The sequence below is a fragment of the Coenobita brevimanus genome, chromosome 21 (genome assembly GCF_032717465.1).
Source record: "Coenobita brevimanus isolate Jiangsu-jjx chromosome 21, ASM3271746v2, whole genome shotgun sequence".
NCBI lineage: Eukaryota > Metazoa > Arthropoda > Malacostraca > Decapoda > Coenobitidae > Coenobita > Coenobita brevimanus.
Genome location: NC_136974.1, coordinates 37,151,511 through 37,167,803, shown reverse-complemented (window position 1 = coordinate 37,167,803; position 16,293 = coordinate 37,151,511). Strand labels below are relative to the sequence as shown.

The 16,293-nt window shown below is 41.0% G+C and overlaps 1 protein-coding gene across 1 annotated transcript in view; it reads left to right on the top strand.

The window, feature by feature from the left end:
* The window catches only part of Stip1 (Stress-induced phosphoprotein 1), a 32,395-nt gene that overhangs the window by 2,474 nt on the left and 13,628 nt on the right, over positions 1-16,293 (top strand). The window contains exons 2-7 of the mRNA XM_080266729.1: positions 636-757; positions 4,631-4,718; positions 7,002-7,136; positions 10,657-10,811; positions 12,704-12,881; positions 15,165-15,291. Of these exons, the coding sequence (XP_080122855.1) occupies positions 636-757; positions 4,631-4,718; positions 7,002-7,136; positions 10,657-10,811; positions 12,704-12,881; positions 15,165-15,291 (805 nt within the window). The remainder of the gene's footprint in view (positions 1-635; positions 758-4,630; positions 4,719-7,001; positions 7,137-10,656; positions 10,812-12,703; positions 12,882-15,164; positions 15,292-16,293) is intronic.

The following is a 16,293-nucleotide window of genomic DNA, read 5'->3' as shown; positions in this document are numbered from 1 at the left end:
ACTGGTGTTGGTTGTGGGAGTGATGTTTTGCTGATACTTACTGACTTTGGTCATAGATCCCATACAATACTTCACTCCTTGAGGCCCAGCAGTTCTCCAGTTACAGTGCCCCACAGACCTTCATGTGTCACTGTCAGTGCTGATAATCATTGTCTGCGTTGTGAATAGGTATCAGTACCGGTATATGCTAAGTCTCATGTAAGACTGATATGATGGTATAGGCACAGTATTAGCAGAGTGTTGTATGATGTCATTACAGCATGTGGAAGAGTATAGTAAAGTCTGTTTTAACAAAATTTAAATTTTCGAAATGTAGACATGACCAGCAATGTATACAGTAGTGATGCTTCAGATTTTGGCACATGCTTTAACTTAAGCTGCGCTGATTCTTTATAAAGTAGTTTACCTCCCCCGAGTAATTGTTTTTATATCCAGTGTAAATTGTACGGTATCTTGTATGAGGCATGCAACTTGACCCATGCAGACCTTCATTGTGCCTTGTATGAGGTCTGCAGCTTGGCAAGGGTTAACATCCAGTTGATAGAAATAGCTACCATGTCATAGTCAAACATCAGGGATTTTGTAAGAGGAAGTATGTAATCATTTGAACTGATTAATTGTTATTTCCTCAACAGGTTACACAACTAAAGGAACTTGGCAACTCTTGTTTGGAGGCAGGAAAAATCCAGGAAGCCATCAGTCATTACACAAAGGCTATAGAGCTTGATCGTGAGAACCATGTCTTGTATAGCAACAGGTAAGTTGTGTAGTTTTTTATTATTTGAGGGTATACCAGGAGCAACAAGTACTGGTACTTGTTATGGGTCGGGTTTAATCCAGAATATCACAACTTATGCCATTCAGTTGGTTAAGATTGTTTGGGAATCTGGCAAATCAGATTTATGGACAAAAGTGGAACTTTAAGTGACAATATCTGTAATTAACTGATCATCTGGTGGAGAAGATAAATAAGGCAGCCTACATAGTTGGGCTTGTAAGGCAAACATTTGTGTCTTTAGATGAAGAAATCTTTAAATTGTTAAATGTAACTCTGGTTAGACCCCATTTAGAATATGCAAATCAGGTCCGGTGTCCCCATTTGGTGAAGGATGTGGTGGCAGTAGATATTGTACAGAGAAGAGCGACCTAATTAGTTTCATCATGGAAGGGTCTGAGCTTTGAAGAAAGGTTAAGGAAGCTAGGATTACCAACATTATCATATAGGAGGCCAAGAGGAGGCATGTTTGACACCTACAGGATATTATGCAGAGTGTATGACCCTGAATTGTGCCAGGATATTTTTGAGTTGTGAGAGAACCAGTCAGCAAGAGGCCATAATAAGATTTATAAGGAAAGAACCAGATTAGGTAAATGGAAATATTTATTTTGCAATTGAATTGTAAATAATTGGACGGTATTAACCCAGTATATTGTGGATTCAAAGCCAGTTTTGCATTTTGAGGGAAATTTAGATAAAGTTTGGAGTACCCAGACTTAATTTTTTATTATAAAGCTAAAATAATTTTTGCTTATAAAGCTAAAATACTAATTGTTGATGTGCAGTTTGGGTTTATGCCAGGCAAAGGGATCACTGATGCCATATTCATTGTTCGAGAGCGTGGGGAAAAGTATACAGGAAAGAAAAGAGAACTGTACTTTGCTTTTGTTGATTTGGAGAAGGCCTTTGACGGAGTTCCTAGAGAGGTGGTGAGGTGGGCAATGAGAAAGCTTGGGATCGAGTAGCTGGTTAGGGTTGTAATAGACATGTATGTGGGTGATCACACCCAGGTAAAGGTGAATGGAGATTTGAGTGATGAGTTTGATGTGAATATTGGCATGCATGAGGAGTCAGTCTTGAGCCCCTTGTTGTTTATCACGGTGCTTGAAGCCCTCTCACGTGACTTCACATCAGGAATGGGCTCCCGTGGAAGATGTTTTATGCTAATGATTTGGTGTTGGTTGCAGAGAATGAATGGGAGGTGGAAGAAAGATTAGGAAGTGGAGAGATGGTATGGGAGCACAAGGGCTTAAGAGTATATGCAGTTAAAACAAAAGTGATGGTATCTAAGGCTGGGGGCAGTACTGTACTGTCAAAGAAGAGGGAGAGTGGCCATGTGCAATTTGTCACAAGGGCATGGGAAGTAATTCCATTTTCTGCAGTGTTTGTGATAAGTGGGTGCATGAGAGATGTAGTGGTATTAGAGGTAGAGTGTGAGATAATGGTGATTTGATGTGTGTGGTGTGTCAGGGAGAGCATGTGGATATTACCAGGCGTGAAAGGGTTGAACTTGGTGGTAAGTCTATTGAGTGTGGGGAAGAGTTGTGTTATTTGGGAGACGTGTTATGTGCTGGAGGTGGGGCAGGAGCTAGCTCCTTTATTTGAGCTCTCTCTCCCTCATTTGCATCTCACCTTATCCAGATATTTTTAAATCCTTCCTTATCTGCTAATTTCCATGTCTTATTGATTATTTCATTTACTGTGGCCTGAAATTGAAATTATACTTTGAGTGGCCTTGTCCCTCCTGATCCCCTCCTGGGCCATAACTATTGACACTATTTCCTTCCCCCTTCCCAGTTCTCCCCTTTCTCTTTCTGACCTCACTGATGTTGTTTTTTTTTTTCAAACCTGAGATAATCATGTATTTTTTCTTGTCTGCTGCACCTCTGACAAGTGATTCTTTACTTTTTAATACTTTCACCACTTCCTTCTCCACCTTTTCCTGGTTTTCCTTTTTCTGTTGTTGTAAAACCTCCTTAAGACTTACTTTATCTTCCTGTTGAGTTTTTTTTCCACTCCATATGATGTTTTTGGATTTCCTTGATGTGTTCCTCGTGCATCTTAGTTTTAGATTCATACTCATCAGGGTTACATTTCATCTTGTCCCTTTCCTCCTCCAGCCTCTTATTTTGTCATTTAAGGTGTTTTATTTCACTTGCAGCTGTTTCATTACCCGCATTTCATTCAGACATCTTTCTCTCCCGGTCAGCACTGCGTGAGCAGATGCTCTCTGATCTATTTCTCAGCTCTTTTATCCTCCTCTCCTGTTCCAAAGTTCGTTCTTATAATTCGATAATTATTGCCCATGCCTGTGTTAATTCCAGGTCATTGTTCTCAGTCATTTTCACCACATTTGTTATTTTTGTTTGGTTCAGTTTGATACTTGTGTTGCTTTGGTCATCATGGGAGAACCCCGTGAACTTAGTATCATTGGATGTAATCTCTGCCATGGCGCAGTCGTACAAAGTTTAAAACTGTCACGGTGTTTTACTCTTATTTGACCAACACCTTTGTCTTATTTTCACTCAAATGAGATGTGTGTGTGTGTGTGTGTGTGTGTGTGTGTGTGTGTGTGTGTGTGTGTGTGTGTGTGTGTGTGTGTGTGTTCATGCCTAGTTGTAGTGTACAGAATTTGAGCTAAGCTCGTGTTGTCCTGTCTCCTTATCTTAAGTTATTCAGCTTGCAAACATAGATGTTCTTTTCCTGCACCACCACCTCTTCCAGTCTGTTCCAAATGTCAATTTTCATTTTCTTCTAGCTTCTTTATCCGTATTGCTTCATTCTTTTTATATACCACCTCTTGTCCTTCATATCAATTACTATCCAGATACTGTACCGGTATATTTTTTGCTGCAGTGACCTTAACTTCACCCTTTCATTCTCATTTAAGTCTCTCCTTAGGAAAATGTTTTTGTACTTTTCTGTATTATTGAGTCTCCTTGAAGCATCAAAAATTTTCTGAGCAACACCTTCTGTTATCAGTTTCACTCTTATTAGTCAGGTCTCCCTCTTCTTCTACTGGCCTTAGTTGTTTTCTCACTGCCCTGGGTTGTTTACTCCTACCAGACTACTGTATACTGCCACCTTGATGTTTCTTCAACTTCGCATTTGAATATCTGTGGTTCTCTCTCTGGCCCAGGTTTAACAAGCCAGACTGCACAACCTTATGAAAATTACAGTACAGGACAGTACTCAATCCCCACACTACAAAATTAGATAATCAGGAACCCTGAGGAGATGGCTCAGCCATTGTCTGCTCTGTGTGCTGTTGTCTTTGTGTGTGTGCGTATGCGTATGTGCTTGAGTGTGTATGAGTGACATTTTTGTGGTTGTTGACTGAGTGTAATTTGAGTTTATTCAATATGTTGAGTAGTTTTCTGTGTGATGTTTTTGTTTGTGATCCCCACATCCTAACCTGTCGTAGTCTGGATTGCTATGGGATGGCTCTACATCTTTGAGACCTGTGTTGGTGAGAATGGGATTGAGGCATGCTTTTAGATGTATTTAACTGGCCTGATGGCATATTGCAATTTGTTATTCGATGTATGTTTGTCAGCAATTTTTTTCTGTATTGGCATAACCTCATTGCCACCCCATCGCAATAGGTCAGGATGTGAGGATCCAAAAGGAAAATGTGATGATTGTCTGATGGCTCATCATTATGTAAACGTGCAGTTGTGAGGTAGTCTTTGAGGCCTGCTCTAAGAGACATTTAAACAGCCCATGGGCATTTTGCAGGTGTACTGCCTTTGGTTCACTTAGTTATGTGATGTCTGTGATATCAAGGGGCTGAGGTTCATTTCACTGTGGTACACTGATTTATTTAAAACATACCTCTTGAATCCTTGGCAGGTCAGCAGCGTATGCCAAGATGGGTAAATACAATGATGCCTTGAGTGATGCAGAGAAGGTGGTGCTATATAAACCAGACTGGCCTAAGGTAAGGAGCCTGGGAGTCACAGTTGTATTTTATTGTAATTCCAGTGTTCAGTATTAGTGTATTAGTATTGTGATGAGAAGTGGTAGATTGAGATGGTTTGGGCATGTGGAGATGAAGGGTGACAGCTGGGTGCAAAGGTTGAGAGGTGTGAATGTTGAGGGTAGGGTGTCAAGAGGCAGACGGAAAAAGACCTGGGATATGGACATAGAGTGTGGCCTCAGGTATAAAGAACTGAGTAAAGAGGCTGCTAGGGATCAAGCAGCATAGTTTCCATTAGGTGACAAATGCCAGCACTGCATGCATGTTGGAGCCTTTATAATTGAAACAAGTTACTTCTGTGATTTTGCATTTATTGGAGCTTGAGTGATAGTGATCTTGTTAATTGAACTTTTCAGTTGATTTTTTTATACCTTTTATCCATGTTCATGGATATGTTACCTTACATGAGTGTAAATAAGAAATCTTCCCCCCCCCATCTCTCTCTCTCTCTCTCTGCAGCAATGAGCAGACATAGGAAATTAACCTGGTCAGGTTATGGATGTATGGCTTTTCATACATTAGGTTCTTAGAGGCTACTAAAATGCTTCTTAGAGCAGGTGTATTTTGTGTATTTTCAGTCTGATATTTAAAAGATTTGGTTAGTACTAAAAATGAATCATTGATAAAGATGTGGCAGATGTAAGGGTTGTGTTTCGGGTGTTTGCATTATGTCAGCTCTAAAATTAATGCTATTCCTGGCCCATAACGCACCAATAAGTCATTTGTTGGCTAACCGATTCTGGGTCGATGACTGGCTGGTGTGTCATTTGTTGGAGCGATTTTTCGTGGCCCAAGTATATGGCACAACAATTTGGTGAACACAGGCAACAAATCTTCATTTCAATGGAAACTCACCCCCAGCCTGGGAACAGGGTAGAAAAGTTATGCATGGCTGGTTCGGGAAAGTGTTAAAGTTTTTATCATGTTAATCATCTTCCAAATAATTTCTCAGGTTCATAATGGGTGGCATGGTGTAGAACAAGGCTCCTTGATCTTTGGGGTTATTTTGCATAGGGGAAAGAAAAACCCAGGTGCATTCTCATCTCCCCCCTTTCCTGTGGAGTGAGAGCTACAAGGATGCTTTCACTGATATAGCCATAGCTTAGCCCACATTTTTGTCCTCTTGCAGCTCATTTCACATGCAGTTCGTCCTTGTTTTAAGATGAGGATGCATTTGAAAAGAAGTCCATTGCTTATCAATTTATCGCTTATTGAGTCATTTATAACATGGGCTCAGTGAGGATACAGTTTTGGCTAAGGGTCGCTCACCCAACAAAGTCTAAAAACAAGTTTCCAACTCCAAGTAAATTTTTAATTACTGTATTCACTTCTTTGCATGTCACTTGCTGTTTGAACCCCAACACCATATCATTGTTCTGTCACTGACACAAAACCCACAGAATGGTGACAAGTTCAACAACCATCTTGGAACAAACAAATGACTGTACGCTTGCTTGTCGGTGATAATGAAAACGAAGATAATGATCGTACTTTCAGCCAGTGAGGCTTTATATGGGCTTATAATGATGTATGAGTGAAAATGCAGTCATAATTAGGAGAAAGGTCATAGCTTTTTCATCATTATATAAGTGATTCATTGTACACTGGTTCATCGTATAATGAGTGTCTGCTGCAATCCATTGGCAGAAAAATACAATACTTTGGCTCAACGTCTTTTCCACAGCACATCTTCATGGGTAGCATCATATTCTAATGTTAATCTCTTGTTGCATTTCGGTATTCAAGATGGAGATAAGGCATTTTAGGCCAAGGTAGTGTAAAATGGGTATAGTGCTGGGTGGTAGCCTGGTGGGTTTATTAAATTCATATACAGTACTGTACAGTACTAATACATAAGAGAAGGCCTTCCATACCCCTACTCAGTTCCTTTAAGTCTTTCCATTATCTGTATACTATTTAATGTTATACCTGTAGTGCACAAACTCTCAGATCCATTATGCAGTTTTCAATAACCAGTTTCTTAAATGTTGTTTCATGCGATAGGTAGATGTTAACATCACGGGACCTCTCATTCCAATGCCTTTTTTTTTTTTCTTTTTTCTTTTTTTTTTTTAAACATAAGAACCAATACTAAATTTTTGATGCAACATTCTTCACTGTATTCACCGTTACTGGCAGCCACTGTAGGCTAATTCCAAAGCCGTTTAGATTTCAGGATTTGTTTACTGTACTTTATATTATGTCCTTTCATTTATAATTATGCCTCCTTTTATACGGTTGCAGGGTTACTCAAGGAAGGGTGCTGCACTTGCGTATCTTGGGAGACTAACTGAGGCAGCTGATACCTACCAGAAGGGTCTTACATTACAACCAGACAACCAGCAATTGAAGGATGGTCTAGCTGAATGTCGTGCTAAGGTAAGTGAAGCATGTTCTTTGCAAAGAAATCACTTTGAATGGAAAATGTGAAATTATATCCTCATTGTATGGGTATAGTACAGTACATACTTTAGCCCTTGTTAATTAGACCAGGTCATAAAGTTATCCATCCATCAAACCACCGTCTAATCCAGTGTTGCCTCTTGAGGAGTGTAGGAGCCTGGGACTAGGCAAGTTGTTCTTGACATTTAAGATGAGAGTTACCTGCCTTTCTCATCCCTGAGTGGCATTACATGTGCAGTAAACCCCAACCATTCCTTGGATATAAACTTGCACCGGCTCAATCCGATTAGAGCAACTTAATTGCCCACTAAACCACCAGGCACCATAATTTGGTTATATGTTTACCACCCAGTGTTGTAAATGGTTTCTTGATGTACAGGAAACCATTTGGCTTGTCACACAGTGTGGAGTCACCCACAGGCAGAAGGAAGAGGAAAAAATGAAGGAACGAAAGACAGAAGAGAGAGTGTAAAGTAACCCATAGGCAGAAGGACGAGGAAAGAATGAAGGAAAGAAAGACAGAAGAGGATGGAAGGATGGAGGAGAGGAAAGGGCAGACACACGAGCGCAGCACTACGTCCACTCACTTGATGTTGTGTTGCTTTGGGTGTATGACCTTTCCTGTCTTCCATTCTTCCTCTTCTGTCTTTCTTTCCTTCATTCTTTCCTCTTCCTTCTGCCTATGGGCAACTACACTGAGTGACAAGCTAAATGGTTTCATGTACATCAGGAAATCATTTACTACGCTGGGTGGCAACCATATAAACCAAATTATGGCACCTGGTGGTTTAATGGGTAGCTAATTAAGTTGCTCTAATCAGATTGAGCTGGTGCAGTTTTATAAACAAGGGGTGGTTGGGGTTAATTGTTTACGTAATGCCACTCGCGGATGAGTGAACATCTTAAATGTCAGGACCAACTTGCCTTGCCCTGGGCTCCCATGCTACTCATGGGGAAACATAGGATTGGATGATGGATGGCAGAGGATGTGTGTATCAAATATTTAGAGTGAGACAGATAGCAGAGAAGGTTTGTGAGAAGGACTATAAGGTGTTTATGGCATTCATGGATCTGGAAAAAGCATACAACAAAGTGGACAGAGAAGGATTGTGGAAAGTTTTGCACATGTACGGTGAAGATGGGAAGCTGCTAGGTGCCGTCAGGAGTTTTTATGATGGTAATAAAGCATTTGTAAGGGTTAATAGGCATCTAAGTGAATGGTTCACTATCTGCATGGGTGTGCGACAAGGTTGTGTGATGCCCCCATGGTTGTTCAGTATACTGTATACTGTACGTGGATGAGGTGATGAGACAAGTAAAAACACAAGTAATGGAGAGAGGGATGCTGTTAGTAATGAATGGTGATGGATGGAATATCTCAGATTTGTTGTATGTTGATGATGCAGTACTGCTTGCAAATGCCGGACAAGAACTTGGTAGGCTGGTACAGAGTTTTGCTGTCTGTGAGTGTCATGCCTTGAAAGTAAATGTAGCAAAGAGTATAGTGATGGTTATTGAGAGAGAAGGTGACTCCCAGTTCAATGTTACAGTGAATGGAGAGAGACTGGAATTGGGGAGAGAGTTCAAGTACTTGGATGCAGTGATGGAAAAGAGAGGAAAATATGCAAAAGAAGTTGAAAGTAGAGTGACACAAGGAAGAAAAGTAGCTGGTGCAGTGAAGGCCTTGATAAGAAACAGAGGCTTGAGTGTTGAAGCTGCACAAGGCTTACATGAAGATTGTTAGTACCAACTGTAACATATGGATGTGAGACTATGGTGTGGCATGAAAATGAAAAGAGTAAGAGCAGTGGAGATGGGGCTGCTGTGGAATGTATGTGGAGTACAGAGGGTGGATAGGATATGAAATACTGTGATTCATGAAAGATGTGGAGTGAGAAAGTAGGTGGACACCAGAATCGAAGAGAGTGTACTGAGATGGTGTGGTCATGTGGAGAGAATGGATAACAATAGAGTGGTGAAAAAGGTATATCTGAGTGAATTTCAAGGAGGGAGGAGGTGAGGTAGGCCAAGGAGAAGGTGGAGAGATATGGTGGATGAGTGTGTGAGGAAGAGAGGTTTGGAAGTCGGTGAGGCTAGGGAACTGACAAGAGATAGAGCTGTCTGGATGAGTGTTGTGAAGAGAAGTGCATGATCAGCGATTTGGTACCCCATTTTCATGTGGCAGCGTCCAGATTGACTCTAACGGATACGTTTATGTGGAGCTGCAAAATATGTTTTTGGCATATCTGATAGAGCCAGGATTCCAGGGGCTTGAATGATGAGTGAATGGAAGCGTGGCCCATTGGACTGGGCAAATTTGGGCTGTCTGGACATTGCTACTCCTTACCCTGCCCTAGGGTGGGAAAGGAGTTCCAGATGATATACAGTATATATATATATATATATATATATATATATATATATATATCTGTCTATACCTATATCAATATCTATCTATCTATCTATCTATATGTATGTGTGGTAGGTGGGGGCGCTCACCATCCACTCACACGATGTACTGTAGTGTTGCTCTCAGGTGTCTGCCCTTTCCTCTCCTCTCCATTCCTTCCTTCCTCTTCTGTCTTTCTTTCCTTCATTCTTTCCTCTTCCTTCTGCCTATGGGTGACTTTACACTGAGTGACAAGCCTAATGGTTTCCTGTACACCAGGAAACCATTTACAATGGTGGGTGGTAACCATATAACCAAATTATGGCACCTGGTGGTTTAGTGGGTAATTACAACACTCCAATCGGATTGAGCTGATGAAGGTTTATATCCAGGGGATGGTTGGGGTTATTGCTCATGTAACGCCACTCAGGGATGAGTGAGGCTGGTCACTCTCATCTTAAATGTCAGGACCGAATTGCCTAGCCCCAGGCTTCTACGTTCCTCATGGGGCAACGTAGAATTGGATGATGGATGGATAGATGGATATATATATATATATATATATATTATGTACATAGCCTTTGTGGTTCAGCGGTAGAGTGTACGTTTTCGTACACGGGTCAACCAGGGTTTGCACCCCACCAGGGTAATAAACTTTGAGAGTGTACACCCGGCCACGTACTACTTTGGTGGACATAAGGGTTGCTGTGGTTGAACCAGTGTCACTTACTATAAAGTATGCTTGCACCCAGTCGGCTTGCACGGACCGATTACACTTGGTTCACAGACTGCACACACATCCAAAGTCACTCCAACACTACAGTGACACCTAGAGGCACTTCTCACCCTCCATACAATCTCTTCCAGACAGCCTAAGCCACTTGGTAGAGATACATTGGCAGTATCATCCCCACTTTGGTCGGGATAGGCCGGTCCTGCAGTGGATACTCAAATGGCTGATGATGATGATATAGATAGGCAGTATTCTCCCCCCCCCCTTTTTTTTTTTTTTCATACGGGAATAATAAAAGTCTTAGATTTCTGTAATTATTAGTACTTAAGTTTGTGGTTTTATCAGCTATTCAGTCAACACTTCTCTCATTACAGATAGCACAGCAGGGAGGCGGGAGGTTAATGAATCCGTTTCAGGACCCAAATGTCCTTGAGCGTCTGCGTCAGGACCCACGCACAAGGGACTTAATGAAGGACCCTGAATATGTCAGGACCATAGAGGAGCTGCGCACCAACCCTCAGGCCCTTGGGTTAGCATTTTTAATAGGCTGGATTTTCGTTGGCATAGGAGGCATCATAGGATGTTGTTATTAGTGATTGATTTGGCACATTACACCTTAACATTCTCCTGGATGCTTCTTATGTAATGTTTTAATACTGGCATCATTTGCACCAGCAACACAGGTATACCAGGTACCTCACTATTCGATACCCCTAGATGCAGTACCCTGGCATAGCGAGGAGGGTGGAAATACCACCATACTCCGCCTAACGATGGCCAAACCCCGGTTAAATGATGGGTTTTTATTTTCTTTTACTGATTTTGGTGATATTTTAGACTAAAATTGTATGTTTAGGTTAATTTATAAATTGTTTTTAGACTTAGAATGTGTTTTAGTCATAGGTGGAGTGAACATTGTCATTCTGGGGTACACTTTACTAATCATGATATAACACAATTCTCAGATTTTTACTTGTTGGTTTTAGTGAGTTATTTACAGGTGATAGGCATAGGTTAACTTCTTTTACAGTCGTTAGGCCATTTAGATTGGCTTTACAGTTGTTTTTGGACTCATTTGGGTGGGTTTAGGACTTGGCTGTGGGGGGGAGCCCAAGGCTCAAAAATGCATCCCTATACTTTACATGTTAAATCTTCCCTGAGATATGATACCCCACCTAACGATGGGTTTTTTGCTTAACCAATTGCATCGTTAAACCAGGTTATACATGTATATAAGAGGAGGAGGATGTGTAATGTGTAGAATAAATTCCATAGGAAGAGGTGGTAAGAAATCTTTGAAGGTACTTAGAATAAAACTCTTACAGACTAGGGGCTTGAATAGTAAGTGAATGGGTGACCCATTTAATTACGCAGATATTTGCTGGTTCTCTATATACCAGTTTTCTTCTTGCTGTCTAGACCCTTCCACATTCTATCCTTCAGTTGAAAAAGAGGTCTGGATGATGATGAACATTTTGCCATTTCCTGTTGTGTACCATAAATTGTTTTTGTGTCAGGTGGAGTGATGATTTTGAAGGCTTGAATAATTTTGTGGCTCAGTTTACTGGGTATGGTGTTTGATTTTTGTTTGTGTGACTCATCTTTTCCTTGATGAACCTCATAGAGAGGAGGTTGTAGCACAAGCCAAGTAGGATGGTACTCTGATGTTAAATGGAAAGTAGTGATAAGGAGACCTGGGGCTCCCATTTCACTAGCCCTTATTTTTTTTTTTTTTTTTTTTTTTTTTTTTTTTTTTAAGAAGACTGGTATTTGTAATAGCTTTCTGGACCTTAGCTCACCTCATCTTTGGGTGGGAAAAAGAGGTTGGAATAATATTTTCAAATACTTGGAAAGTAGTCCAGCATACTCTACTAAACATTCCTCTGACCCTCAGGGAGGGGGATCATTATCAGTCACCATCATCATGCCCTGTTAAATTGAATTTGAGTCTGCTTCGTTCATTGATCATTGACTTCTCTTCAGCAAGGGTAATGGCCAGGTGCATACTATCTCCTTTGATACATAGGAGCTCAACATCAGGATACCATAGTCCTGACCAGCTAACCTCTTCAATCTAAAGATTTATTTTCGCAGTTCAGTCTTACTTCCAAAATCCTTTATTCATCTTTGGAGAGACTTTTTAAACTAGGAGTGAAATGTAGTCTTCATTAACTGCTTCAGTTTTAGAGATCCTTTGTATGTTATGAATATGTCTAATGGTGACCTGATTAAATAACATGTCATATGACTGAAGAAGTTAAGGGCCCCTCAAACCCCTGATGACATTACATGGTCAGTAAATGTGCATCGACCTGTGGGGATGTTTTAATATGTGTACTGTTTCACTTTGTCTCACCTTATCCTTATTTAGGAAGAAGAGGTTAGGATGGCAGTGAACTTAATTGTATATTTGTTTTCCAGAACTAAGATTGGAGACAAAAATGTATTGACGGCACTGAGTGTGTTGCTGGGGATGGACATGAGTGCAGGTGATGATGATGATGACCTTCCACCTCCACCCCCTAAAAAGGCCCCCACACCACCACCCTCCAAGAAGGAGGAGAAAATGGACGTTGATAAATCACCTGAACAGCTGAAGGTTAGAATTATTTTCGAATGGTTTAGCCTAAAGTATCTGTTTCATCTTTTGTGTGTCTCAAGTCAGAGTTAACACCATGTCACACACAAAGGTTTGAACACTAATAGGTGATTAGAGGTTTTTCTGTATATCCCGAAAGTCCTATGACTGACGATCATCAGTTTGCAAGTTTGCCATGCAGAGACCTATGACTGATGATGGTAGGAGGTCTGTCAAAAACTGTGGAGCACTAAGCCAACCCCTTTCATGGCATAAATGGTTCCTACTCAATCAGAACTAGGGGATGAGGTGGTGGGAAGGAAGATCCCGCCCCCTCACCAGGTCTGTGAGGGGAATTCCCCCCCAGCCACATCTCCATCTCCCTCTGGTTGATTGGATACAGCCCGCTCTCTCTGCTCCCACCCACACTACTCACCAGTACTACACCTACATTGTATAGGGGGGTTCTCATGACCCCCCCACAAGCCCCCTCCCCCTTCATATTGAATCCAGTGGCAATTCCCCTGCAGTGATTGCTTTGTGTATGTTTCCTTGCACCATACCCCCTGCACCATCTCTCCCCGCATTGGGGGGATATGTCTAACCCCTGCCTGAGACTCCCCACCCCACCTCCACCTCCCTCCCTCCCTATCCTTTGTCCCGAATATGACACGGTAATTTCCCTGTCATGATCGGCCTGTGTCTGTCTACTCTCGCCAAAATTACCCTCACACCACCTCTCCCCTACATTGGGGGTATGTTTCACCCCTGCCTGAGACCCCCCACCTCACTTCCACCTCTCTCCCTTCCTAGCCTATGTCCTGAAAATGATGCGATAATTTCCCAGTTATGATCCACTTTTAATCCATAACAAATGACTGATTGATGCCTAGAAAGGTTTGTTATAAATTTATAGTAATTTATGTAAGGTTATTAGCTGAAAGCAATGTTTGTTTGTACAGTTTAATCATACTGAGTCTATTTTTAGATGGGTGGCATGTCTAAGATGACGGGTGCTTGCCCTCAAATTTTTTTTAAATTTGTGTGTGTGTGTGTGTGTGTGTGTGTGTGTGTGTGTGTGTGTGTGTGTGTGTGTGTGTTAGGTGGGGGCGCCCACCATCCACTCACTCGATGTAGTGCTGCTCTAGGTGTCTGCCCTTTCCTCTCTTCCTTCCTTCCTCTTCTGTCTTTCTTTCCTCTTCCTTCTGCCTAAGGGTGACTTTACACTCCCTCTTCTCTCTTTCCTTCATTCTTTCCTCTTCTTTCTGCCTATGGGTGACTCTACACTGAGTGATAAGGCAATTGGTTTCCTATACACCAGGAAACCATTTACTACACTGGGTGGTAACCATATAACCAAATTATGGCACCTGGTGGTTTATTGAGTAATTAAGGTGCTTCAATCGGATTGAGCCGGTGCAGGTTTAAACTCAAGGGGTGGTTGGGGTTTATTGCTCACATAATGCCACTCAGGGATGAGTGAGGCTGGTCACTCTCATTGTAAATGTCAGGACCAACTTGCCTGGCCCCGGGCTTTTATGCTTTCATGGGGCAATATAGGGTTGGATGATGGGAGGATTTTTATTATTTTATTATTTTTTTTTTTATATGCTGACTCACACCTGGTTTCAGTATAAACATATTTTGCATTGATTTCATTGATTTTGGTAAGGTTCTCTAGCAAAAATTAGGTTTCCACTGATTTCTTTCAGGTTTTCTCTGACTGCAAGGGGGGACACATAATATTTGATGGGCGGTTTTGTGGTAACCATTAAGTCTAGGGGACTGAGATTGGCATTTTCAGGTGTGTAAGTTCAAGCTCTTAAGATCTGTAAGAAAAAATTTTACCTTGGGAAAAGTTGAAAATTTGACTCCAAATTGCAGTTTTGATGGAACTTAATCTCGGATAAATGTGGTCTTTAGGGGATAAATAAGTTTAGGTAAGGTCGCAGGATTCAGGATTGCATTCCATAAGGTAGCAGTTGGGTAGAGTGTGATTTGTAAGTATGATTGATTTTTGTCTGGATCGAATGGTGCTGATTAGGTGTGGATTGAATGATGATGGTTGCATATGGATCTGATGGTGATGGTAGCCTATGGATTGAATGATGATGGTTGCATATGGATCTGATGGTGATGGTAGCCTATGGATTGAATGATGGTTGCATATGGATTAAGTGGTGATGGTTGCATATGGATTAAATGGTGAATTTTGGTGTTGAAAGGTTATTTTTAAGTCTTCAGTGTTATTGTAAGGTAAGGCAAAACCAAGAAGTGGAAAATAATATCAATACCTTTCTCCAGGCACTGAAAGAGAAGGAATCAGGGAATGCAGCATATAAGAAGAAGGATTTCACAACAGCCCTCGAACACTACAATAAAGCCATAGAATTAGATCCAACAGATATGACATTCCTCAGCAATAAAGCAGGTGAGATGTTAGAATATATTTACTGTAGAAGTCTTGCATTGTTGGGCTTTAACTACTATACTTTTTATTTTTTCCCTGAGAATTTATTCAAATTAGGGATTTCATTTCCAATTAAAGGGGCTAGGTATGGCTGTCATTACTCTCTGTAATTGTAGAGGCTGTTAAATCTTCTTCCCAGTGAGTAACAATGTGCAGTGTTACCCTGAATATGGAAAGTGCATCATTTTTGTGAAGGAGTTAACTGGTACACTATATGATGCTTAAAGAGTTCTTGGACTGATGATAGTTTGTCTGATCTACCAAGATTTTTAACCCCCTGCAGTGTTATGGTTTAATATACAGCAATTCATTCTTGCTACTGCTATATATATATATATATATATATATATATATATATATATATATATATATATATATATATATATATATATATATATATATACATACCAGTACATATATAATATATATGTGGTAGGTGAGAGCTTTCACCATCCACTCAGTCGAAGTAGTGCTGCTCTCAGGTGTCTTCCCTTTCTCTTCTTCCTTCCTTCCTCTTCTGTCTTTCCTTCATTCTTTCCTCTTCATTTTGCCTATGGGTGACTTCACACTCCCGTCCTGTCTTTCTTTCCTTCACACTTTCCTCTTCCTTCTGCCTATGGGTGACGCAACACTGAGTGACAAGCCAAATGGTTTCCAGTATGCCAGGAAACCATTTACTATGCTGGGTGGTAACTAACCAAATTATGGTGCCTGGTGGGTAATTAAAGGGCTCCAGTTGGATTGAGCTTGTGCCGGTTTATATCCAAGGGATGGTTGGGGTTTATTGCTCACGTAATGCCACTCAGGGTTAAGTGAGGCTGGTCACTTTCATCTTAAATGTCAGGACCAACTTGCCTGGCCCCAGGCTGCTATGCTCCTCATGGGGCAACACAGGATTAGATAATGATGGCAGTGATGGTGAAAAATCTTCTCATAGTGATGTATTTAGAAATTATCTTTGCT